Source organism: Thermobia domestica, chromosome 3 (genome assembly GCF_964235325.1).
Source record: "Thermobia domestica chromosome 3, izTheDome1.hap1.1, whole genome shotgun sequence".
Classification (NCBI taxonomy): Eukaryota; Metazoa; Arthropoda; class Insecta; order Zygentoma; family Lepismatidae; genus Thermobia; species Thermobia domestica.
In genome coordinates this window covers 79,686,287-79,708,582 of record NC_137456.1, presented here as the reverse complement: position 1 = coordinate 79,708,582, position 22,296 = coordinate 79,686,287, and the positions used below count along the sequence as shown (strand labels likewise).

Below are 22,296 nucleotides of genomic sequence, written 5' to 3'. Positions count from 1 at the left end.
AAGCTTCTGGAAAATACTGTTTTCAACATGACTGTACAATATTTGTGACAAACTATAAGAAAAAACATTATCGGGGGTTCCCACATGAAATATACTGTATATCAGCAGAATCAATTTTCGGTATCACTAAAATAGGAGCGGTTAAGCACGTATGCTCCTTGTCTACGTCACTGGTCTATAATGTGGGTTTATACATATACTTTGAATAGTATAGTTTAATAAAATATATCAATTTTAATAACAGTTCTCACATTCTGTCTATCGCACAAGCAGCTCTTTCTGTTGTTATAGTGAGTGAGTCCACTAAGTTTTAATACTTTAGTGTTCCTAATATTGAAGTGCATTAGTTGTGTGTTCATTTACATTTTCGATTTTAAATCACAACAATCTCTTTAACAATAGTATAACACAACAAACCAAGAAATGGACTGTATATTGATATTTAGTGCTCTTATGTTTTGGTTACCCTTTAAAGTAATACAGAAAATCACTATTACCACACCTCCCGACAACTCCTTCTACCAATAATAGAACAACAACAACATTGAGTACACAAAATAAACGCACGAACATGTCAGGTAGGTAATACTTTCGCTAAAACGCTTTAAAAAATGCATGAAAAGAAAAACAACAAAGATCTGAGGAGTTGAATGCCAGGGTAGTCTGTGTGCTACGTTCACAATTTCGAGAAAATAGGTGTCTTTTGTGCTAAATACTTTAGCATTTTCATAAATACGAGAAGTCACTAGTAGAAGCACCACTGAATGAACCATGCTTCCGATACGTTAATGTCTTTCTTGGTAAAGAATGGCATTTAGGGTTGGTCCATAGAACTGAAAAATTTGTATTTTGGTGCTCCGGTGGCTCACGCACTCAGTTCTCCCTTTCATTAATTCATTGTTAAAATTCTTTCTTCTTCCCCTTCCCATCTGCTGAGAGTTACGGCGAAAGTGTTTATATTTACTTATGGATGCTATAGGAGTTCCTATTGACTAATCTTATCTTATATACCGTACTTGGTTAAATGATTTATTTACATTTAAATAATTTCAGCGTGCTCTGTTGCTTTTATCGGTAACTTCTATAAAATTGCTGATCTACGCTTATTGTTAGGATCTCCTTTCGTGGGAAACTATTCTAGAAGAATTAAACACAAACCATCGGAAAATTTAGTTACTGCTGAGAACACCGAAAAAAAAAAAAAAAAAATCTTCAAGGAGACTATTTTCGTAGCTTTTTCTTCTTTCAAATTATGTTTTAATATTTAAACGGCACATCGAGCGTTTTCATAGAAAAAGTTGGCTGAAGTGTGAAATATGGTCAACAGTTATATTGTTACCTTCAACAAAAACTAAATTTTCAGAGGATTTATGTTTCATTAAGTCTTCTAGGGTAGTTTCACAGGAAGGAAGATGCTAATAATGACAATGAGAGATTAACAATTGTAAAAAAGTTACCGATTGAAGCCGCAAAGCACTCTTAACTTATTTAAATAAAAGTAAATTACTTAGCTGAATGTTAGGAAAGTGCTTAGCGTTTACTTTTCAGTCTGTGCGTGTGATTATTAGAAGGCGGAAGTTGACAAAATATAATCTTTTTCCTGGTATCGCGGGCAAAATATCCATCAAATACACGTAATATTGCACTTCGTACTGGAAACAATACTTTTAAAGTGCATGTTTTCACATATTTTGTTAATTTTCAACTTTTAGGTCATTTTCTTCGATTTTAGGCTTTTTTCTTGTCATTTTCCCTAAGTTTCAGTGCCTTTTTTTGTAAGTTAAGGTTTTTTTGTCGTTATTATTATTATTATTTTGATAATACGCTTCAGACTTCGCACCAATGTAAAAACATTTTCTCATATGATAGCAATTTACAAGCAAAATAAAAAATGATCTGAACTACTGATACTAGTCCTTGTTCCTATGTTGTCAAGACAACGGTGATGCACTGCAACAAAGAAAAAAATTGGAATTTTCATTTTCATTAAATATTTTCAAAATTGTTTTCTATATGTGAAATATTTTTTAAATGATTTATGACGTTCTGTACTTTGGTGAAGAGGCAACGTGCATAAATAGTCCCCCTTCCGTACGGAATGTGTCCTCGATTTTCACTTTCCGATTTTTCATATACAGTGTAATTCTAAACAATAATTACACGATTGAAGTGGCAGCACTATTTCTTTATCTTTGCAGTCACGAGTAAACACCGAAACACACCATGCTATATAGTAGGCCAAGATGTGAGAAATTAGTGAATTTTATGCTTAATAATTTACTATATTTGTCTTATTAAATTATTTAAATTTACATTTTATTTTATTTTCATCATTTAAAATCAAACTTACTTATTTCAATCGAAGAAGCTACGTATTTTTTTCTGGTATCAGCGATATGCACATCATTTGTTCCTTGTTACATTCTTTTTTAAGTTATAGCCACGAATTTAATATTCACTTTTCACAATTTTTAGTTCATTTTTCCATGTTTTTTAGGAGCATTTTATGTCAGGTATCTATATTTTTAGGTCATGAACTTCCGCCTCCTAGTGAGATTCTGTTTTCATTATTTTGTGGTACTTCTATATACAGACAAGGAAACAAAAAGAAACTCACATTTAAAATAGAAAACACTATGTATGTCTTACTTCAATACTACATACTTTTTGAAGATTAACGTTTTTTGTAGCTTATTTTTTTTTTTTTTTCTCTCAAGAAAAGATAAAACATACGAAGTCCTTCACACAAAGATATACTCTTACATACTCTTTACACACCTTGTTTTTCCTCATTTATAATAATTATTATTATACCATTCAAACAAGCTAAACGATCACACAATCTCGCATACACGCAAAATCTTCCATATTTCTCTCTCTCTCACACACACACATACATACATACACACGTCATACATCCAAGTATATCATACATTACATTCTTTTGCGTGTGTTTTCTTTTCAGACTTGAAAAACGAACAAATCTCAAAGAGGTTCAGGAACAAACCTCCTTCAAATACACAGCATTCATGATTACAACGATATTTAACAATACTCAAACAGCTTTCACTTTTTTCTTTCTTTTACAATAAAACATTATCGTCAATGAATCTCTTCTTTTAAAAATACTTGTTCATTGAAATAAGAACAAAATCCAGTTCAATTACGGCAGATGTGAGTGACATATCGACACACGTTTGAAAAAGAATGAGTTTCAACACTATGTTTTAAGATCTGTTTGTAACCAAACAACCTGTGCAGTTACCTCACTTAACGTGGGAATGTCTGGTGTATTGATGCAATAATGATCACTTAAAAAAAGAAAAAAATGAAATCGCACAATGCTTATATGAAGGATAGCTGAACCAATCGTCTGTACATTTTCTTCTCTTTATTCGTGAGAATAAAGCTTCCACTCGTTTTCTTCTATTTTTCTATTTCACTTCATTCACATAAGCTTCCAATTCTGCGTCTAATTCTTCTGCCGTTGGTACCTTCTTGTTTTGGGTGCGTGCCCCACCTCGACCACCAGCTCCTCGGGCACCTGAAAAGAACAAATATTACAATGGGAAGATAGTAAAAATAAAGTGTTAGCTTTTTGACTAAACTTTTACAATACACCAATTTTTCTCCTCAAACTGTCCTATTTACTTTCACCTTCCACATATTCTTATGTCCCAACTTACACTTCTGAAAGTAAAAGTACGTTCAGTTAATCTACATCCATCATATATACAACATGTATTACAAACTGTGAATACACCAACGACGAATTACTTTGTCGGTTCAACTGCAAAAATTACTTTGAAAACGTTACTATCAAGCATGGATCTTTCATGATGCGTTTTCATAATTTCTACAACGAATTCCATCAAGTACTTGGACAGAAAAAGACTCAAAACAAGCATATTAATAAATTTCAGGTATTTTTTTTTTATGAAATTGTTAATTCGAAGGCACCAAACCTGAAATTAACTTCAGTTGATCTTTGCTCTGTATGCATATATGAAACAAAGCCTATTATTACCACTATCCAATTTAAACACACTAACACTGTTGAGAAAAAACTACATATAATAAATCAATTGAAGACAGACTCGACTGAGTTATGAAGAACTAACACTTTCTGTCTTAATCACTCATCAGAAACGCCTGAAAACTTGTAAAAAAATTGTCTTTACCGTTAATTCAACTTATTAGGGCAGATATCCTTCAAAATAGTTGGAAAACAAGTTAGTTTATGAACAAATATGTACATATACTAACAAAAAAAAGTTACTATTTTGAGATTTTCTTGTTAGTAAAAGATGAGAAACTAGTATAGTAACAACATGTAATGATTTTAATTCATCCAGGAAATAATGCCCAACTCGACACATAACGGAACTTATTTCATGTCTAAGAAAACACTAATTTCGGTTTAAAAAAAGATCAATCATATTTATTTAATAAAAAGAAGTATAATTATTACACTGGTAATTATCTATGACGCACAATACTAGCCCTAGAGAAATGAACGTTAAGATTATCATTAGTCTTCAGTCTGAATGACCTGAATTCCAACTTCGTAACAAACAGAACAAATAAACTATTATTAGGTTGGTTTGCCCAACTATTAAAATAAACTAGGCAAAAGATCATGGTTAAGACATGTTTACTTCAAATTTTGCAGCAAATCCACAAAAAGTTCTCAATGTTTCGTAACACCTGGGGAAACCAGCATAGCCGTCTTCTTTTCTAAACGCCACCTTTTTCATTTTCCTCTATCTGCCACTTATATTTACATTTTAGGCTCAAAATTTCATTTTATTAATCCTACTTCTCTTCGAAATAAATGACTGTGATAAGAATCAAATAAAGCAAATTATGGAAAATAAAATACTAAGATGATGCCATTATTATTTCTTTAAATTAGCCATCCAGCTTGGGGGAAAAAAATTGAATGACTGACATTGTATTGACCAGCTATATTTAAGGGAAGAAAATTATATAAATAAAACATGAAAGAAATATAAACTAACACCTCCTTTGTAAAGTATGCGATTCAACAACTGAATTATAAATTATTCTCATATACTTAAGAGAATAGATTCCTTATTGTAACCATCATATCGCTTCCATTTAAAGAACTCACCATGCTTATAATCAAAATTAAAATTAAAAAATTACTTCTAAACTAAAGTAACATACTGAATTGATGATAATAATAATTATAATAAGGAATCTTGTAATATTATCATAAATCAGCAACTACAGGCAACGAAAAAATGATGTAATGAAGGTTCATACTTAAAATTTCTGACAACTAATATTTATTAGAAAATACCCTGCATTATTTCTGAGAATTCTACAACAAATTTTATTAATACCGTTATGTTCATTTAAAAAAAAAAAAAAACTGTTTAACAAATACATTTATAACATAAAATTATCTCAGTCTGTAACACTAATTGTTAATAGTTAACAATCGTCGCTATGCTAAGGTTGCTGCCTGCCTTTATTTGAAACTGGATAATTATCACGCTGAATATGAACATGCTTTGCGTTTCATTATTAAAGCAAGAGCGTATTAAATGTAAATAAGCTTGTAATTAACTTACAACGAGTGAAAAAGCGATCTGACTGGACCTCGATTCGAACTCGGGATCTCCAGCATACCGTGCTGATGCGTTAACCTCTACGTCACCCAATCCACTTCCCAGAACAGCCAATACTCTCTCACTCATGCAGTCGGTGTTCTCCATTCAAACCACATGGTTTGTACCACAGCCAAGCTGCTGTCCTTGAACAATCCATTGTCCATATATTGAGAACACTTTCTGATCTACTAAGAAGTTGGTGTGTAAAAATAAGCTTAAATCGATTGTTTCCTCCTTTCATTAATATATAAGCTTGTACTTAGTTATATTAAATCCACAAGTATTTATTCCATGTCAGGCACAATTGAATTTATAAACTAAACAATATGAACACAGTATATAAACAGCAGACAGTTGTCACCATTCATCTTTAGGACAATGCAATATATAACAACCTCTACCGCCAACCCGCATGAATCATATTACCATTAACAGGCCGTAATCATATATATAGATTTGAGTATAATTATTTGTGTAACCGGAAGTTGCTTGAGCAAACTTAAAAAAGGAAAGTTGTATGTAAACAATTAAAACTTTCAATTAATCATGATTTCAATCTATAGCATACTGCGAACCGAAGGTGTTGGGGAACACTTGCAGTCTTTAAATTACATACGAGGGGAAAACAGTAACATTAACTTTACTATAAATTTTCGCATAAATAATAATCGCCACAGAATTACACTTCATTACATCTATCTTTGTTGCCTGTATTCCTTTTTTTTTTTTTTTTTTTCGTTCGCCGAGTAAACAACTTCGGAGTCTTCACTTACCAATTGTTCTCAGGTTCGACCCTGAGTAATCTAAGTTTTCGTATCATCTCCTCTTGAATACTGAAGAGCAAACGAAAAAGACGAAATTAATGCCACCATACCACGGTTCTCTCAGCTAATATTTGTACAATACATTGTTAATTCAGATTATCCTAAATAAAATCTTGAAGAAAATTAAACTGACATTTATCAAACATATACATACATATATAGTACACAGTATCGCCATGAATTAGCTTAAGTTCAATTTCCTTCATCGAAAAGTACACACATCATGTTAAAGTACGTGTATTTTCAAATATCTACAATCCTCAAAGTAACAAGTGTCCCTACATATTAGTGATATCACATAATTTACAAGGATGGTGTTATATCACAATTGACGATATTAAACATTTGAGCTATTAACACTGAGACGCTAGATATACTACTGCTGGAAAAGAAACAACATGCAAATCGCGATAATATTTAACATATTTCTAATATAATTAATAAAATTCAATACATGAAGTATTCAGTTAATGATGCAGAATAAACTAATATACTATATATGAATACAAACACAGAAAAAGAGCAACTTAAATCTTATCCTAAATCTGCCATCTTTTTTCCATTTATATAAATGTAGAAAAGCGTATCATAAACTTAAAAACTGCATTATTGAATTCTGTAATGAAATTGATAGGTATTCCAAGAGGATTTTAAAATGTTGGGACTGTAACTAAAAGCAAACTATATTATTTGAGTTTTCCGTTAACATGAGCTAGCTGATTATCGTATTTTTAAACATTTTAAACTACAGTATCAAAAATATTTTCTTAAAGCAATGCTACTACTTCTGAGGAAATTAAGTTGGAAAATAGTTATTAAAACACCAAATGCGATCTCCTCTTCTGTAAATATAATTCAGAGAAAATCACGGCTCTATAGTAGAACGCTGTTCCTCAGTTACACTAACAGCAGGATCGATGCCAAATATTTTGTTGGCCGGAGAAGGAAAGAACTGTCACATGTATTTTATTTCTAAAAATTTGAAAATCAGAATTATTAGTTTGATAAACTCCCTAACATTGTTAGGAAATTATGGTTCTTGAGGAAATGATTACTCGGCAATAATCATAATTTTGTGCGCCAACAAGGATTTAACAGTTTTTGCCTAAATATGCATAACCATATAATGATATACATCAATTTACAGGAAATCTTACGCAGAATGTAAATCAATTTACGGAAATTAATACTTGTATCAATGGATGATATTTAATAAAATGTTACGTACATTGTTAATGAAGTGAAATTCATCACATTTGTCAAGCTAATTAATATCTGATTGGATATCCACGCGATTAGAACGTCATTACACTGTTTAGCATTGGGGTTGTATGTGTCTAATGAAATGCAATGTTACCAAATGTTGTTTACTACTTTAATTAACTCACTTTTAGTTTAAGGTTTTCTGCACGAAGTTCATCCGTTAAAACACTCCACAAGTGTTCCATTGGATTAAGGTGAAGGCCAAGAAATGATGTAACGATAACATTTAACGATTTCTAACTCTGGTATGCTGACAAGGAGCAGAATCGTCTTGAAAAATAAAGGATTCACTGTTAAAACTTTCCCGAAGACATTATTTTTGTCCTAAGATGCACTTTGTATTTGTGCATTCACAACGCCATCATAAATGTGAACACCAAGAAAACTCTAACAGAAAAACAACCACAAATCATAACACTTGTAGGGTACTTCGAGTTTAACAGTATTGTGTATTCGACTGGATAAATTTAGCTTTCCTTTCAGCAGCAAGACTATATGAAGTGTAGTTCTCTAGCTTAACGTGGAATCTGAATCACATGAGCTCCCGTCAGGAAACGAACTTCGAACTGGAAGCTACAGAGTGCCTCCAACGAAAACATCAAAAAATTGTAACTTGATCACGTCAAGTCGCAGATTTCAATAAATTATTGCAACACATTTAGCCATTCCCAAGGATGCATTGGATTCCTCGAAAGTTGACAGTTGATCAAAAACAAGTGGTTCTCTAAGATGTAAACTTGAAATGCATACTATACACTATGCAGCGTTTCTGATGCGAGCACTTTTGTGTCATATTTCACAAAACATAGAATCATTATGACGATCCAGAGGTAAAATAGCAGTTACTACAATGGAAACTTTCATCTCCTCCACCGATGAAGTTGTTTCCGACCTTCAACGGAGAAACTGATGGAATCAGTTTTCTGGGATCCACAAGGTGTTCTCATCCATCTTCTGTCCAAAGGGCAGACCATTAATGTAGACTACTACAAACCTCCGACACTGTTCCGTATGGCTCCGAATTGATCGAACATGCTCCCTGTTTATCCTACTTAGCATTTCATATCATCTGCTCCCTGCCATGAAGACACATCTCAAGGATAAGCATTTCACGGACGAAGCTATTATGATGCTGTATATGACTGTTTACATATCCTGGGATTTTTTTCCCAGTGGTTTAGAGAAACTTTAGTACTACTGCGAAAGTGCATTCATGTGTAAGGAAAGTATGCAAAACGTATATAAAATTGCAGCTCGCTTCCCGTTAAGACCGGAAACTTTCCAGTCGATCCTCATATCGACATATATGATGCCATTCACTTTGCGCTAGGTAACTCTACTGTCGTTTGTGAAAATCGTTACTATAGACCGGAAGTAACTTCTCTGTAAATATACAAACATCCAACTTTTGTAGTATTTTAGGGACTGATAAGTGCGTTTCTGAATTTTCAGTTTAATCTGAAAAGTATAATTTTCAGTACCCATTTACATCAGTAAGAACGTTCTTCAACACAACACACACGTTAAAAACTAAATATTCTGACTCAATTGGAATGAAAATATCTAAGTTTTGAACATGTAATATGTGTCAAGTGGGCATACTGAAGATGCATGTGCAGCACCTGTCTGCTGTTTGGTGTGTTAAGTGATAGTTTTTAGTACGTCAGGTAGGATAAAACAGAACTGTTGAAGTACAAGACTGAAGACAAATTGTAGCTGTTTGCTCTCAAGTGTACCTGAGGTAGCCGGTATGTTAAGTTTGGCGCGTGAAACACTTTCCAAGGAGGTGAGTGCCTATAGAACAAAACGTCAAGCAATAGTAGATGAAAGACGAAAGAGAAGTTTCAGCGAAGGGATCGATGAACACTGAAAGTATTATCAAGACCGTAGAGTGAATGCGAAATTCAGTCACAAGCTGGAAGAATTTATTGCAAAAATCTGCGTTCGGATTGCAGTGGACCCGAGAACAAGTAAATGGACTGCCTGTGGGTGGAAACTCTTAATAAGGTTCCGTAAGTCCTATCTTAATTTATTTTTTCAATAAAGAAATGTGTATTTGTGACCGATACCCAAAGGAGCTTATGCTCTGAATTATATCTCCTCCTTACCGTACAGCATTACTGCGGCTCTGTGATGCAGTAAACCGCAATTTCCAAGTATTCTTTGAGTCTATGATTACAATCGCAAGGTGCATTATTTCTAGTTATCACCTGGATATTTTAAATGTCGAAGTTATCATCATACAGTCTTCCGGGAAACAACTCCGTTTTCCAAGATATTAATGCGTCAACATTGGGGGTGGTCAGTTCTGGAGCTCAGACTACGGGAGCAAATACCCCACCTCCGCCTTCGCTGAAGGGATTGAGCGCTGCAATGCATGACGAATCGTTACAAATCTATGGAAATTTACGAGTAGTCTTGTCTCTTTTCCACGAAGAACGCTTTCACTACAACATTTAATAGGACAGGGACGTGAGAAAGCAGGAAAGAAAGAAAAAAAAATAAAAAGTATCCAGGTGAGCGCCACATTGCCAGGCTTAAAGCAGATACATTTTACAGATTGTTCGTCTTATATCCGACTATTTTTGACAGGTACCCATCTTAAGAGATACCGCGTTACCACCACCGATCATGTTCTATTGGACTCCCAGCACTGTGGACTATCACTGAGCATCGCACTTTTCAATGCAGCAAGCTCCGGCGCAGGACAGGTATGGGAATTCCGTCCCACTCCTCCCTGCACGCTTTCCATAGATTCTCCAGGATGGGCGGGCGGCGATGTTGAAGACGTCGTTCGAACAGTCCAAATGCGCAGAAATTCATTGGACTGACATCTGGGTTTTTCACAGTAACGTCTTCAGACGGAATGACCCGAATTCCTAATTCCTCTGCCATTTCCTGTTAAAACGTAGTGATTTCTGGCGGTATGATTCGAAGTCTTGTCCATATGGATCATCACCTGGTTTGCGTCCATTCCATACAATTGTGGGATCTCTGTCCACTAGATAGGTGTCAGACTGGATTCTTGGAAGAATCTAGCATTCGCCTTCACGTTTTTGTCCACCCATCTTCCATCTTACATATCAGCAACTTGCCCTCATATTCGAATCCCGTAATAACCATAAAGCGACGAAGGAAACTTTCCCTGCACTGACGAATCAAGTTGCTGCGCTCCTTGCCGTCAATGCCGCGGTATGTGATCGCCCGAACGTGACCAGCAATGAGATGGACACATGATTCATCCATTGTGAGATGGACATATGATTCATCCATTGTGAGAAGTTTTTTCCATTTGGAACCCGCCAGGTACTTTTCATACTGTTTCCTCCAGTTAGTCTTATGTTCGCCAATTTTACGTGGTACCAGGTGGTGTACACGGGCTTTCCGCACAGGTGGAATCTGTGGCCCGTATCACGTTGCGGCGGGTATTTTCTTGGCACGCCAATCGACTGATCCTCCTTAGCACTAAGGGTGTCACGCAGCCTCTCCTGGTGGTTTTCGTGGGTGAATGTCTCGCAAGGGGAGCCTATTGTGTGTACCGGGCCACAATAGCTTTCGCAGTGGGCCCATTTCATTTCAAATCGTACACGTGATAGCCAAATGTGTACCATGACCATTTTGAAGTTGTATGAAAAATATATATATATTAAAGACGGACATGACTAGAATACAGAAACAAAATAGTTTTGGTCTCTGATGATTTGCAACAGTGTTACCTCCTCTTAGAAAATCACCACAGATAGTTACTTTTGCAGCAAAGTGAGGAATTGGCGTTTTGAAGGTATTATTAAGAATGAACAAATTGGGCTAGAAACCATTTTTGTTGTTTATTTTATACTATGTTTTCAACTCTTCCAAACCATACCAAACAGACATTAGAGGTGTAACATAAACTGTGACAAAATTGTTGCTTTTAAAAAAAAAAAAAATTGTGCACATATTTCGGATATTTCCTGAGCCTAAATGAAAACACATAAGATTTGCTTTATGCTAGGAATAAATACTATGGAAACATGGCATTACAGTAAAAATATTATTTCCTACCTATCTGTACACAAGTAAGAATTTAGCATGTAAAAAGTGAAAATTTCAAAATTAGACTAATTTCAAAAATTAATATCTCAAAAATGCCATCTTGAATTTTTATGAAAGTTACACATAGCATGCACACGACATTGTTCTCCAATTCTGAAAAAGACAGACTTGGTATTATTTTTATGTGAAGAGAGATATGCATTTTTATATTGCAACTTACACAAGGTGTGAAATAATAGTAAAGCAGTGAACAAAGTGTGGGATTGGCAACACTGCTTTTGATTTAAATTCCACATCCAAGGTTTAATATCACCATAGTAACAATGTAAGTTAATATATATTGACCAAGAACAGGTTCAGTAATTACTAAGACTTATTTTATGTAAGCACTTACCAGTATATCACAGCTGTGTAAAACCGTTTTCTGTAAGCTTTACTTGAGTTGCTAGAAAGGATCTTTCCTAGTAAGATAGTGAAATCGGCCCTTGATCAAAATTGGGTTGCTATTGACCCAAAAGGTTACCCTTGACCTAAACCTATCTACCTAATAAATAAATAAATAAATAAAAAAAAAATTGACTCGTACCTCCTCCCCTTAGCGAATTATCGTATCATACATGCTCAAAATTGAAAATTTTGGTGGGGCTGGTCCAAAAAATTTGAAAGTTTCACAGATTGTAGATATTATCTAGATGCAAATGTGCTATTTTTTCAAAATTATCGATGCGTGTTTTATTTTTTGCGTGTTGAAAATTTCAAAAAAAAATTTTAAAAATTGGGAGGGACACGTTCCTGATTTTTTGGTTAAAAAATTTGTTATACCCTTAGGTACAACATATTTTTTTTCGGGGCGTGAAAGTGATGGTAACATTGTCAAAAAGAAATAAAACTGAAAATAAACTTGTTTTTCGTAAGTTTTTCCACCATTTTCGAGTCCTCAAGGTGAGGGCCTCTTCAAACAATTCTTTGCCAAAGTTCACAATTTTCCTTTCTCTTGCGTCCCTTCTGCTTCTGTCGTTCTTTGGATGCTTCGATTGTGTTCATTTCGAAATAGAAACACCAAATATATCTCCGTTACAGTGCTTCAACTTCCATCGACTCTTGCAAAGTTACACATACCTCGCGTCGGTTCCTCGTATCTATCAGTGCTTGCTTCAGTGGCGCTCTCTACCGGCAGCGCTCTCCAGTGCGAGCTATTTGTAACTTTGTTGTGCAAGAGTAGGTTGAAGTGGAAGCACTGTTACGGAGATATATTTGGTGTTCTGTTTCGAAATGGACACAATCGAAGCAGCCGAAAAACGACAGAAGCGGAAAGGACGCAAGAGAAAGGAAAATTGTGAACTTTGGGAAAGGATTGTTTGAAGGGGGCCCTCACCTTGAGGGCCCTAAAATGGTGGAAAAACTGTGCGAAAAACAAGTTTGTTTTCAGTTTTATTTCTTTTTGACAATGTTGCCATCACTTTCAGGTCCCGAAAAAAATATATGTTGTACCTAAGGGTATAACAATTTTTTTTAACCAGAAAATCAGGAACGTGTCCCCCCCAAAAAAAAAATTGTCTACAATTTTTTGAAATTTTCAAGTCAAAAAAAAAAAAAAAGAAAGAAAGAAAATACGCATCGATAGTTTTGAAAAAACAATGCACATTTGCATCTAGATAGTATCTGCAATCTGTGAAACTTCAAAATTTTTGGACCACCCCACCAAAATTAAAAAATATTCAATTTTGAGCATGTATAATACGATAATTCAGTAAGGGGAGGGGGTCAAAAATTTTAAGGTAGTTTTAGGTCAAGAGTAACCTTTTTGGCCAATAGCGACTCAATTTGGATCAAGAGCCAATTTCACAATCTTAACAGGAAAGACTCTTTGTAAAAACGAGCAGTGTCCAGTGGGAATAGAGGAATAAAATCTTGAGCAGCACACTTCTTATGGGAACTGTACAGACAGTTTGCACTGGAGGCCATTTGAAACCAGTTGCAGTACCATGTGGAGTCATGAGAGAGATTGTAACAACTTCCAGTTTGAGTGATCCGTGCGTTATTTGTCCCTTACACCACCATGGGCGTAAATAGCACCCCAGCAACGCTCACGGCGCGGGCGAACGCTCGAGTTTCAGGAGCCCAAAATATATAAAAAGTAGGGCGCAAAATATATAGAAAGTAGGGGATGCATAACTAAGCGCTACGGTGGTCGCTGAAGCTTTAAGTTACGCCACTGCATACCACTGTGTCTAATACACACGATACAAAATCATACAGTATATCGAGGTTTGGTTACGAAACTAAGTTTCTTTGTATGAGCAGCAGTTCTGGCAATGGAAAATTCACGTGATGCAATTCAAAAGCGGCTGGACTGAATTCTAGTCACTGATTTCACATTCACCTACTCTTTCCTTTTAATTGAACGATAGGTTTTGATAGTACACTTGTCTAAAAACAGAAATGTTGTATTCTTCATGAATGTATGGACAGTTTCAACGAATCTTCTTGCATCTCTAATTGCGTCAATAGGCTATGTTGCAGTTGCAGATTAAATTTAATTGCACAGTGTTTTACTGAACCATCTGCACCATTACAGGGGCATTTTCCATGCCCAGTAGCTGAAAGTAGCCATCTTCTTGCAACGTTGTCATTCATGCGTTGTAGCTCAAATAACTGAAATCTGTTTTTGAAATGGGAGGCTGCACTCTCAGATAAAAATACGTGGGTAGAAAATGTGTTCATCATACAGTGCAGATATCACTCATTATCAACTGGACAGTACATAGTGCATGCGCACGATCATGAGCCAAGTCATCACTGACTACTGCAAAGCTATGTATGATACCATGAAAGTATCCAACATATGAGAGTATTGAGATCTGGGTGTGGTAGAGCGTTCACCTCCGGTACATGGGGTCCCTGGTTCGATCCCAGCTCGCGCCAAGTGAACTTTGTGGTGGACAAACACCGTGTGCGTGAGTTTCCTCGGGGTTCTTTCGTTTCCTCCCGCTTTCTTCATTCCATCATTTCATTCCTTTTTCATCATCACTATTTCCTCTGGCCTAGTCGGCGTAACAGTGGGTCGTAAAACTCAAAAATTTAATTTCATTTTTGAGATTTGGGATGTTTGCGAATGATAACCTTCGATCTCTTCCTGCAACACAACCATCCAGTTCTCTGCAAAATCGAAGCGCATGACCTAAGTATCACTTGCTGAAGTATCTGAACTCTTCTCAGCAGCAATCGCTTATCTTTGAATGCGGTGAATGTGAGCATGACAGACTCCTTTCACGATCTAATTGTTAGCCAGTTACGTATTTTTAACACTAGATTTTAACCTGTTTTTGGTCAATTTATTTACTTACATTGTTACTATGGTGATATAACACCTTGGATGTGGAACTTAAATCAAAAGCAGTATTGCCAATCCCACACTTTGTTCACTACTTTACTATTATTTCACACCTTGTGTAAGTTGCAATATAAAAATGCATATCTCTCTTCACATAAAAATGATACCAAGTATGTCTTTACAGGATTGGAGAACAATGTCGTGTGCATACTTTGTGTAACTTTCATGAAAATTCAAGATGGGGTTTTTGAGAAATTTTTGAAATTAGTCTAATTTTGAAATTTTCACTTTTTTCATGCTAAATTCTCACTTGTGGTATACAGATAGGTAGGAAATAATCTTTTTACTGTAATGCCATGTTTTCATAGTATTTATTCCTCGCATAAAACAAATCTTATGTGTTTTCATTTAGGCACAGGAAATATCCGAAATATGTGCACAAAAACGGTTTTAAGTTCAACAATTTTGTTACAGTTTATGTTACACCTCTAATGTCTCTGTTTGATAGGTTTGGAAGAGTTGAAAACAGTATAAAATAAACAACAAAAATGGTTTCTAGCACTTTTTGTTCTTTCTTAATTATACCTTCAAAACGCCAATTCCTCACTTTGCTGCAAAAGTAACTATCTGTGGTGATTTTTTAAGCGGTTGTAACACTGTTGCAAATCATCAGAGACCAAAACTATTTTGTTTCTGTATTCTAGTCATGTTCGTCTTTAATATATATATATTCTCCATAAGAATTCAAAATGGTCGATGGGCACCCGTTGCACTATTTGAAATGAAACAGCCCAGTAGTCACCCGAGTATTAACCCATTCTCCCGCACAGGCATAGGCCATAGTTAGGAAAAACTGGGAAAGTTGAATTAGGAATTATGCGCTGGGTTCTAAGAATTCTTTAAGGGAACTGAAATTGTGGACTATGTGGGATTATTGTTGTATACTGAAGTGCGTCTATTGAAACTAGGAAGATATTAGGAGGTAGAGGTTTCATGATAGAACGAATAATAAACAGGAAGAGAGTTGTCTGAGATATAATTAGAGAGGCTGAACGTGTAGTTCCATATGGTAATCAAGGAAAACAGTTATGCATTCAGTGGAGTTATCAATACTGGAAACAACCGCTCTTCCTAGGTTGCCGGGTTTTGTGGATTTTAGGAAAACAGAATTTAGGTTATACGCGATTTTGAAGTAAAATGCAAAGCGGCTCGGAATAGGTTTATGGCTGGCTAAGTAACATGGGATTTTAGCGAGAAAGTAATGAGTGGAATCATCTTGCACAGGTCTGCTCTAATGGATGCGATGGAAAGCTACTCTAGAGTTGTCATGAACACAGTGGAAAAAGTCGGAGTCGGAGAAAGTCATGAACACAGTGTAAACCCCTTATCTGATGGCAAGATGGTGATAGGTTGGATCCCAACAACAAGAATTTCTGGGTACTGGGGTGTATTTATATGTGAGAAGGATTGTTCTCCCAGCGTAGGTTGCAAGTAAAGGAAAGCAAATCGGTGTTCAGTTCAGCTTGCTACTTGTACAAGAGGAGGGGCAACATCAGGCCATATAATAAGATTCTCTTAGGTCAGAGTAAGATATTGCGAAGACAGACTGCAGACTGGTTGAGGTTAATGCTGTACGGATGAAGATATAACCTTATTGCGAGACTTATTTTAATGGTAATTTTCAGGAATGGGGCCAAGAAAGATTTGTATTCGATGGTTGGTTGGATTGGGAGTTAAGTGTTTCTTTCAGCATCGAGGAGGCTATATGAAATGTGGATCTACAGTTAACGTGAGGTCCGAACCATATACGCTCCAGCCGAGAATCGAATTCGTCTTCCCAACCGAAGACGTGTATGCTAACCATATAGTCACGAGGGAGCTCTAGCTCTCTTAATTTTTTATTCCAGAGCGGTAAAAGTAAGAAAACATAATCGAGGGCAAGAAGGTACGGCAAAGTCGACGGAGTTACAAAGGTTTATCGCAGAGCTCTACTAAGAGATGAGAATCTTCTAATTATGAACACAAAACTTTCGCGGATTGAATTCTGCTGAAAGAAAAGATTTGCCTCGAAGTATGTGAGTTTGCGGTGTTAATACTGTATGTTCAACAGTAGTGGATTGGCAAAAAGGACAGATAGGGCTGTGAGTATAACCGGAGAAGCCTGGTAACACCATATGAGCCTTATATTCCAATACGGTGCTCACCTGAACGCTTTACGAATACTAATTTGTTCTCTATTTTTTATTTTCTCTACTTGTTTATCTCCCTATATAACGAAACGTTTCGCAAACGATTACAGTGTACTTTTTTGTATATGCTTTCATTATTTTGGTAAGAAATTATTTTTTTATTCCCACTCTGTATTCGTTTATTCCATTGTTTATATATCATAGTTAAGACAATTAGTCTCGAAACCGGAATTGAGTGTAATACAACAAATAGTGAAAAAAGAAATAATCATACACACATACACAAAAAAAGCATGCTGAGCGCTTTTAGTGGGGTGTGCTATGTCTGAAATTACACATCCGTGTGCATTTCTTGTTAAAATTGAACTAACATTTAATTTTTGTCCTTTCGGTGATGCTTTAAAATTCTGACACTGTTGCCATTTTTTTTCGTTCATCCAAATCCAATATGGTGGCTATCAAAGGTGGCCGCCTTCGCGAATGCACAGCGCTGTCTTTAAAAGCCTATATCTCCCAAACTAATTGACCAATCTTCATGCAACAAACACCAAACGAAGTAGAAAACAATATTTCTTTTAAAAATTGACAAGAATTATTACTTGTCAATGCAAATAATAACGTGAGAAATAATTTTATTTTAAATTTTGCACATTTTATGATGTGTTCTTTATTTTTCTTTTAATAACAAGTAAACGGCAAATAATTGAGAACAACGTTGTGTACCTTTTAAAAGAGTAATAAATTGTCTTTAAATTGTCATGTATATCATTCAGTTTGGTTAAGAAACAACGAAATTATAACAAATTAATATTTTCTTTTTTTGCTTGATTTTCCCACATGAGTAGAGGGAGACCGAGACCTATAGGAAAACCAACCATGAATCCGTGATTACTAGACTTCGGATTTTTGCATATTTGCATGTTTTTTTCCTGATATGATATTGATATGCTCTTTAAACAAAAATTCGTTTCAGCTGTTTTGGGGTAAAATAGTAGAGTTTTATAGTGCATATATTTGCATATTTCGGAGGTTAGTGCATGTTTATGTCATTATTGCATATAAATGCATATTTAAAGAAACGACCAAATTGGTAATTTTTGACGTGCAATAACTTTCGTCATAAATGGAATTCCAAGTTTCTAAAATAAATAAATTCAAGACCTTGAAATGGTTCTTTGTTATCGGCTTCGAATATCTTCCAAGGTAAGATATAAATAACGGTGTCAAATCACCTAGAACAAAATTTCCACGTCACCCGTCTCGGAAGTTAAAGTTGCTACTGATGTGTGTGTGTGTAGATGTGAAATTGTGTGGTCCTGTGGCAGGATAAAAATACCGAAAGAAAAATCTTCTAGAAGTTATCTCCTGAAACAGGGTCTTGAATTTTAATTAGCTCAGAATTTTGTCCATTTTTGTCCAACCTAGAACAAATTTTGTACCATTCAAATTAAAAAGGGGGAATATTTCAAAATTTGGGCCACTTTGATGACCTGTAGAACCACATTTTCAAATCTGAAATTTAACTACTTCAGAATTTTGTTCAATTTCTGTCCATTCTTGTCCACCGATGAAAAACTTTACGTAAAATTCAAGTAAGAGATGGAAGGCTATTTAAAAATTTGGCCACTTTGATGACCTGTAGTGCGAGATCTTCAAATTCGATATTTAACTACCTCAGAATTTTGTCCATTTTTGTCCACCCAAGAAATTCTTTTTATAAAATTCAAGTAAAAGAGGGAGGACCATTTCAAAATTTGACACTTCGATCACCTGTAGTTACAGATCCTCAAATTCGAAATTTAACTAGCTCACAATTTTGTCCAATTTTCGTCCATTCTTGTTCACAGAAGAAAAATTTTGTACCATTCAAATAAACGAGGGAGGGCCACTTCAAGATTTCCCCACTTCAATCACATGTAATGCGACATGTTCAAAATCTAAATTTTAAATAGCTCATAATTTTGTCCGATTTTTGTACATTTTTGTACCACCAAGAAAAATTATGTACCATTGAAATAAACGAGGGAGGGCCATTTGAAATTTTGCCACATCAATCAGTGTGACATGGTCAAATTCGCATTTTATGAAGCTTAGAATTTTGTCAAATCTTTGTACCACATACAAAACATTTTGTACTATCCAAATAAACGAGGAAGATCATTTCAAAATTTGACTAATTCGATCACCTGTAGTGTGACATTTTCTAATTCGAATTTTAATTGAAGATTTTGTCAATTTTTGTACCACCAAGAAAAAATTTCGACACTCAAAATTAACAAAGGAGGGTCATTTCAAAATTTTGGCCACTTCGTTCACCAGTAGTGTAACATTTAAATTCGAATTCTAACTAGCTTAGAATTTTCACTGTTTTTTTGTAGAGTTTTGTACCACAAAGCTAGTTAAAATTCAAACTTGAAGTGTCTCACTACAGGTTAACGAAGTGACCAAATTTTTAAATGTTCGTTCCTGGTTTATTTGAATGGTTGGAAATTTTTTCCTGGTGGTAAAAATGTGCAAATATTCAAAAAAAATTCTAGGTAATTAAAACTCGAATTTGAAATCTCACTACAGGTGATTGAAGTGACCAAATTTTGAAATGAACCTCCCTCGTTCATTTGGATTATATACACCTGTATATATATATATATATATATATATATATATATATATATATATATATATATATATATATATATTTAATGGTTCAAGAATGTGAAAAAATGGAGAAAATTCTAAGCTTGTTAAAATTCTAATTTGAAGATGTAGCACTACAGGTGATCGATGTGGCCAAAATTTTAAATGGCACTCTGACGTTTGTTTCAATTGTAGAATTTTTTCTTCGTGGTTCACCAATGTACAAAAGCGGGACAAAATTTTGATCTAATTAAATTCGAATTTGAAGATGTCGCATTAAAGGTGATCGAAATGGCCAAAGTTTCAAATGGACCTATTTTGTTAATATGAATGGTTCCAAATTTTTTCTTGGATTGAAAAAAAATGGACAATAATTGGACAAAATTCTGAGCTAGTCAAAATTCGAATTTGGAGATGTCGTACGACAGGTGATCGAAGTTGCCCAAATTTTGGAATGGCCTTCCGTCGTTTATTTAAATGGTACCAATTTTTTCTTGGGTGGAAAAAATGGACAAATTCTGCTGAAATTCTTAAAATTGAAATTTGAAGGTGTAGCACTACAATTAATGGACCCTCTGAACAATGGATTGAAATCGAGACACATTAACAATTCAATGAGAAAATATATTTTGCAAAGTGTATGCTAGATAAGTAATATTTTCAAAGTTAAGTATGCTTGTTTTTAGAAGAAGACATTTCCATTTTGTTCGATAGCAATAGCTTGAACTTCAGCAGCGCCCTATTTTTGGCCATGGAGTTCTACAAGTATGAAACAACCCAGATGTGGATATATATATATATATATATATATATATATATATATATATTGCACACTCGACAGAGTTCATCCCAAAGAAACCGTATAAAATGTATTTCGGGACGAAATGAACAACCCTTTTGAAAATAAACTCTACAATTTAAATATTTGCTTTAAAAAATCTAAAACTTGTCGCAGCAGTTATTTTTTGAGATAAGTTTCAGTGTTGCTTTAAGGAGTTTGTGAGATTATTTAAATATAATCTTGTGTTGCTTTGATATGCACCTCAGTATCTCGAAACGTAACTTACCTACTAAGTTTTCTGTTATGTTTTCGATAACTTAACCTTCTTCCCATTCATGCTCCATGTCTCGCTCAAATCAGTTTGTTCCATTTAAAGTATCAATATTATACATTGTAAATTATTGCTGTTTGAAACGGACAATGTTACGTTAGAACAGCGTTTCCCAACCTTTTTCAACTTGCGGCACACTACGGATATAATTTAAATTCTCGCGGCACACTCATAGATATTATTATTATTATTTGCAAATATAAAATACCGTGGTATTTTTTTTTTCTTCTGTGATTATTGATCTCCTTCTCACAGAGATGAAAGCTCGATCACTGGTTGTCACCTATGCTAATTCATTATACTTATTTTTTATTCTAATTTTAAAATAGCAAATAATTGCAATGAAATATAGGACTCAGATTTTTAAAAATATGCTTTCTTTTTTGAAAACTGTATCCAACCTTTCACTAAGAACGAAGATCACTAAATAACGAACGAACAAACAAATGTCTTGTACTTTAAACTTTGCTGTTTTAACCAAAACCGGTGCATATTATTGCAATCCACATCTTGCGACGCGTCGAAGTCAAAACACACCTGTTGAACAAAGTGTTGTTTTGTCATTCACGTGCGAATGAGTGTTCTACGAACGTTCACTTGACGCGTACCATACAAGTGCTTCCATTTCTCGGTGTTAGTATGACTCTCAATTGAAGTGTAACATAGCAGCTAACCGTGGAAATGTGTACGAGCCGAAATACTGTCTGCTACACAGTAATAGATGTAGAATAATATATTTCAATTACAGTAATTTTTTCCATGGTAGAAATTCATAGTAATGTGAAATACAAAAATATACATTTTTTCCTATGTCTTGCAATTTGGTTGCTATAGAATTAATAATTTTGTTTCGATTTCCTCGCGGCACACCAGCGGTCCATTCGCGGCACACCGGTTGGGAAACGCTGCGTTAGAAGAAAATATTGTAGGATTAACACATAATTGGATAAAGAAAGTGATTTCAAGTGGATTTATTTTCTTTTAAACAAGAATATAATATTTTGAATACAGGATTTTAATACAGTAAAAATTGAATTCAACAGGCCCCTTATTAAACGGAAATATTTCACGCCCCCTCAAAAAAAGTGTTAAATTCTCTTGATTAGTCGGAACCTTTGTTGTGAACAACGGATATTAAAATATCCCTTTTAACGGAAATTTTCAGGTTTCGGAATGCAGCGTTTACAAAAGTTTTAGACATTCTGTGAGAGGTTAGGCATATGAACTACGTTGTCTGTAAAGATCTTCGTTTACTTGCTATCCTAC

At 34.8% G+C, this 22,296-nt stretch overlaps 1 protein-coding gene across 2 annotated transcripts in view; it reads right to left on the bottom strand.

Moving 5' to 3' along the window:
• Nucleotides 1-2,618: 2,618 nt before the first annotated feature.
• The window catches only part of Ref1 (RNA and export factor binding protein 1), a 93,463-nt gene continuing 73,785 nt past the window's right edge, over nt 2,619-22,296 (bottom strand). Inside the window, exons 5-6 of one of the 2 annotated variants that reach the window (XM_081751173.1) lie at nt 6,413-6,472; nt 2,619-3,544 (exon numbers count right to left, since the gene is read on the bottom strand). In XM_081751173.1, coding sequence (XP_081607299.1) covers nt 6,456-6,472 — 17 coding nt within the window. In that variant the 3' untranslated portion in view covers nt 2,619-3,544; nt 6,413-6,455. The remainder of the gene's footprint in view (nt 3,545-6,412; nt 6,473-22,296) is intronic. The other variant, XM_081751172.1, reaches the window with a different exon arrangement.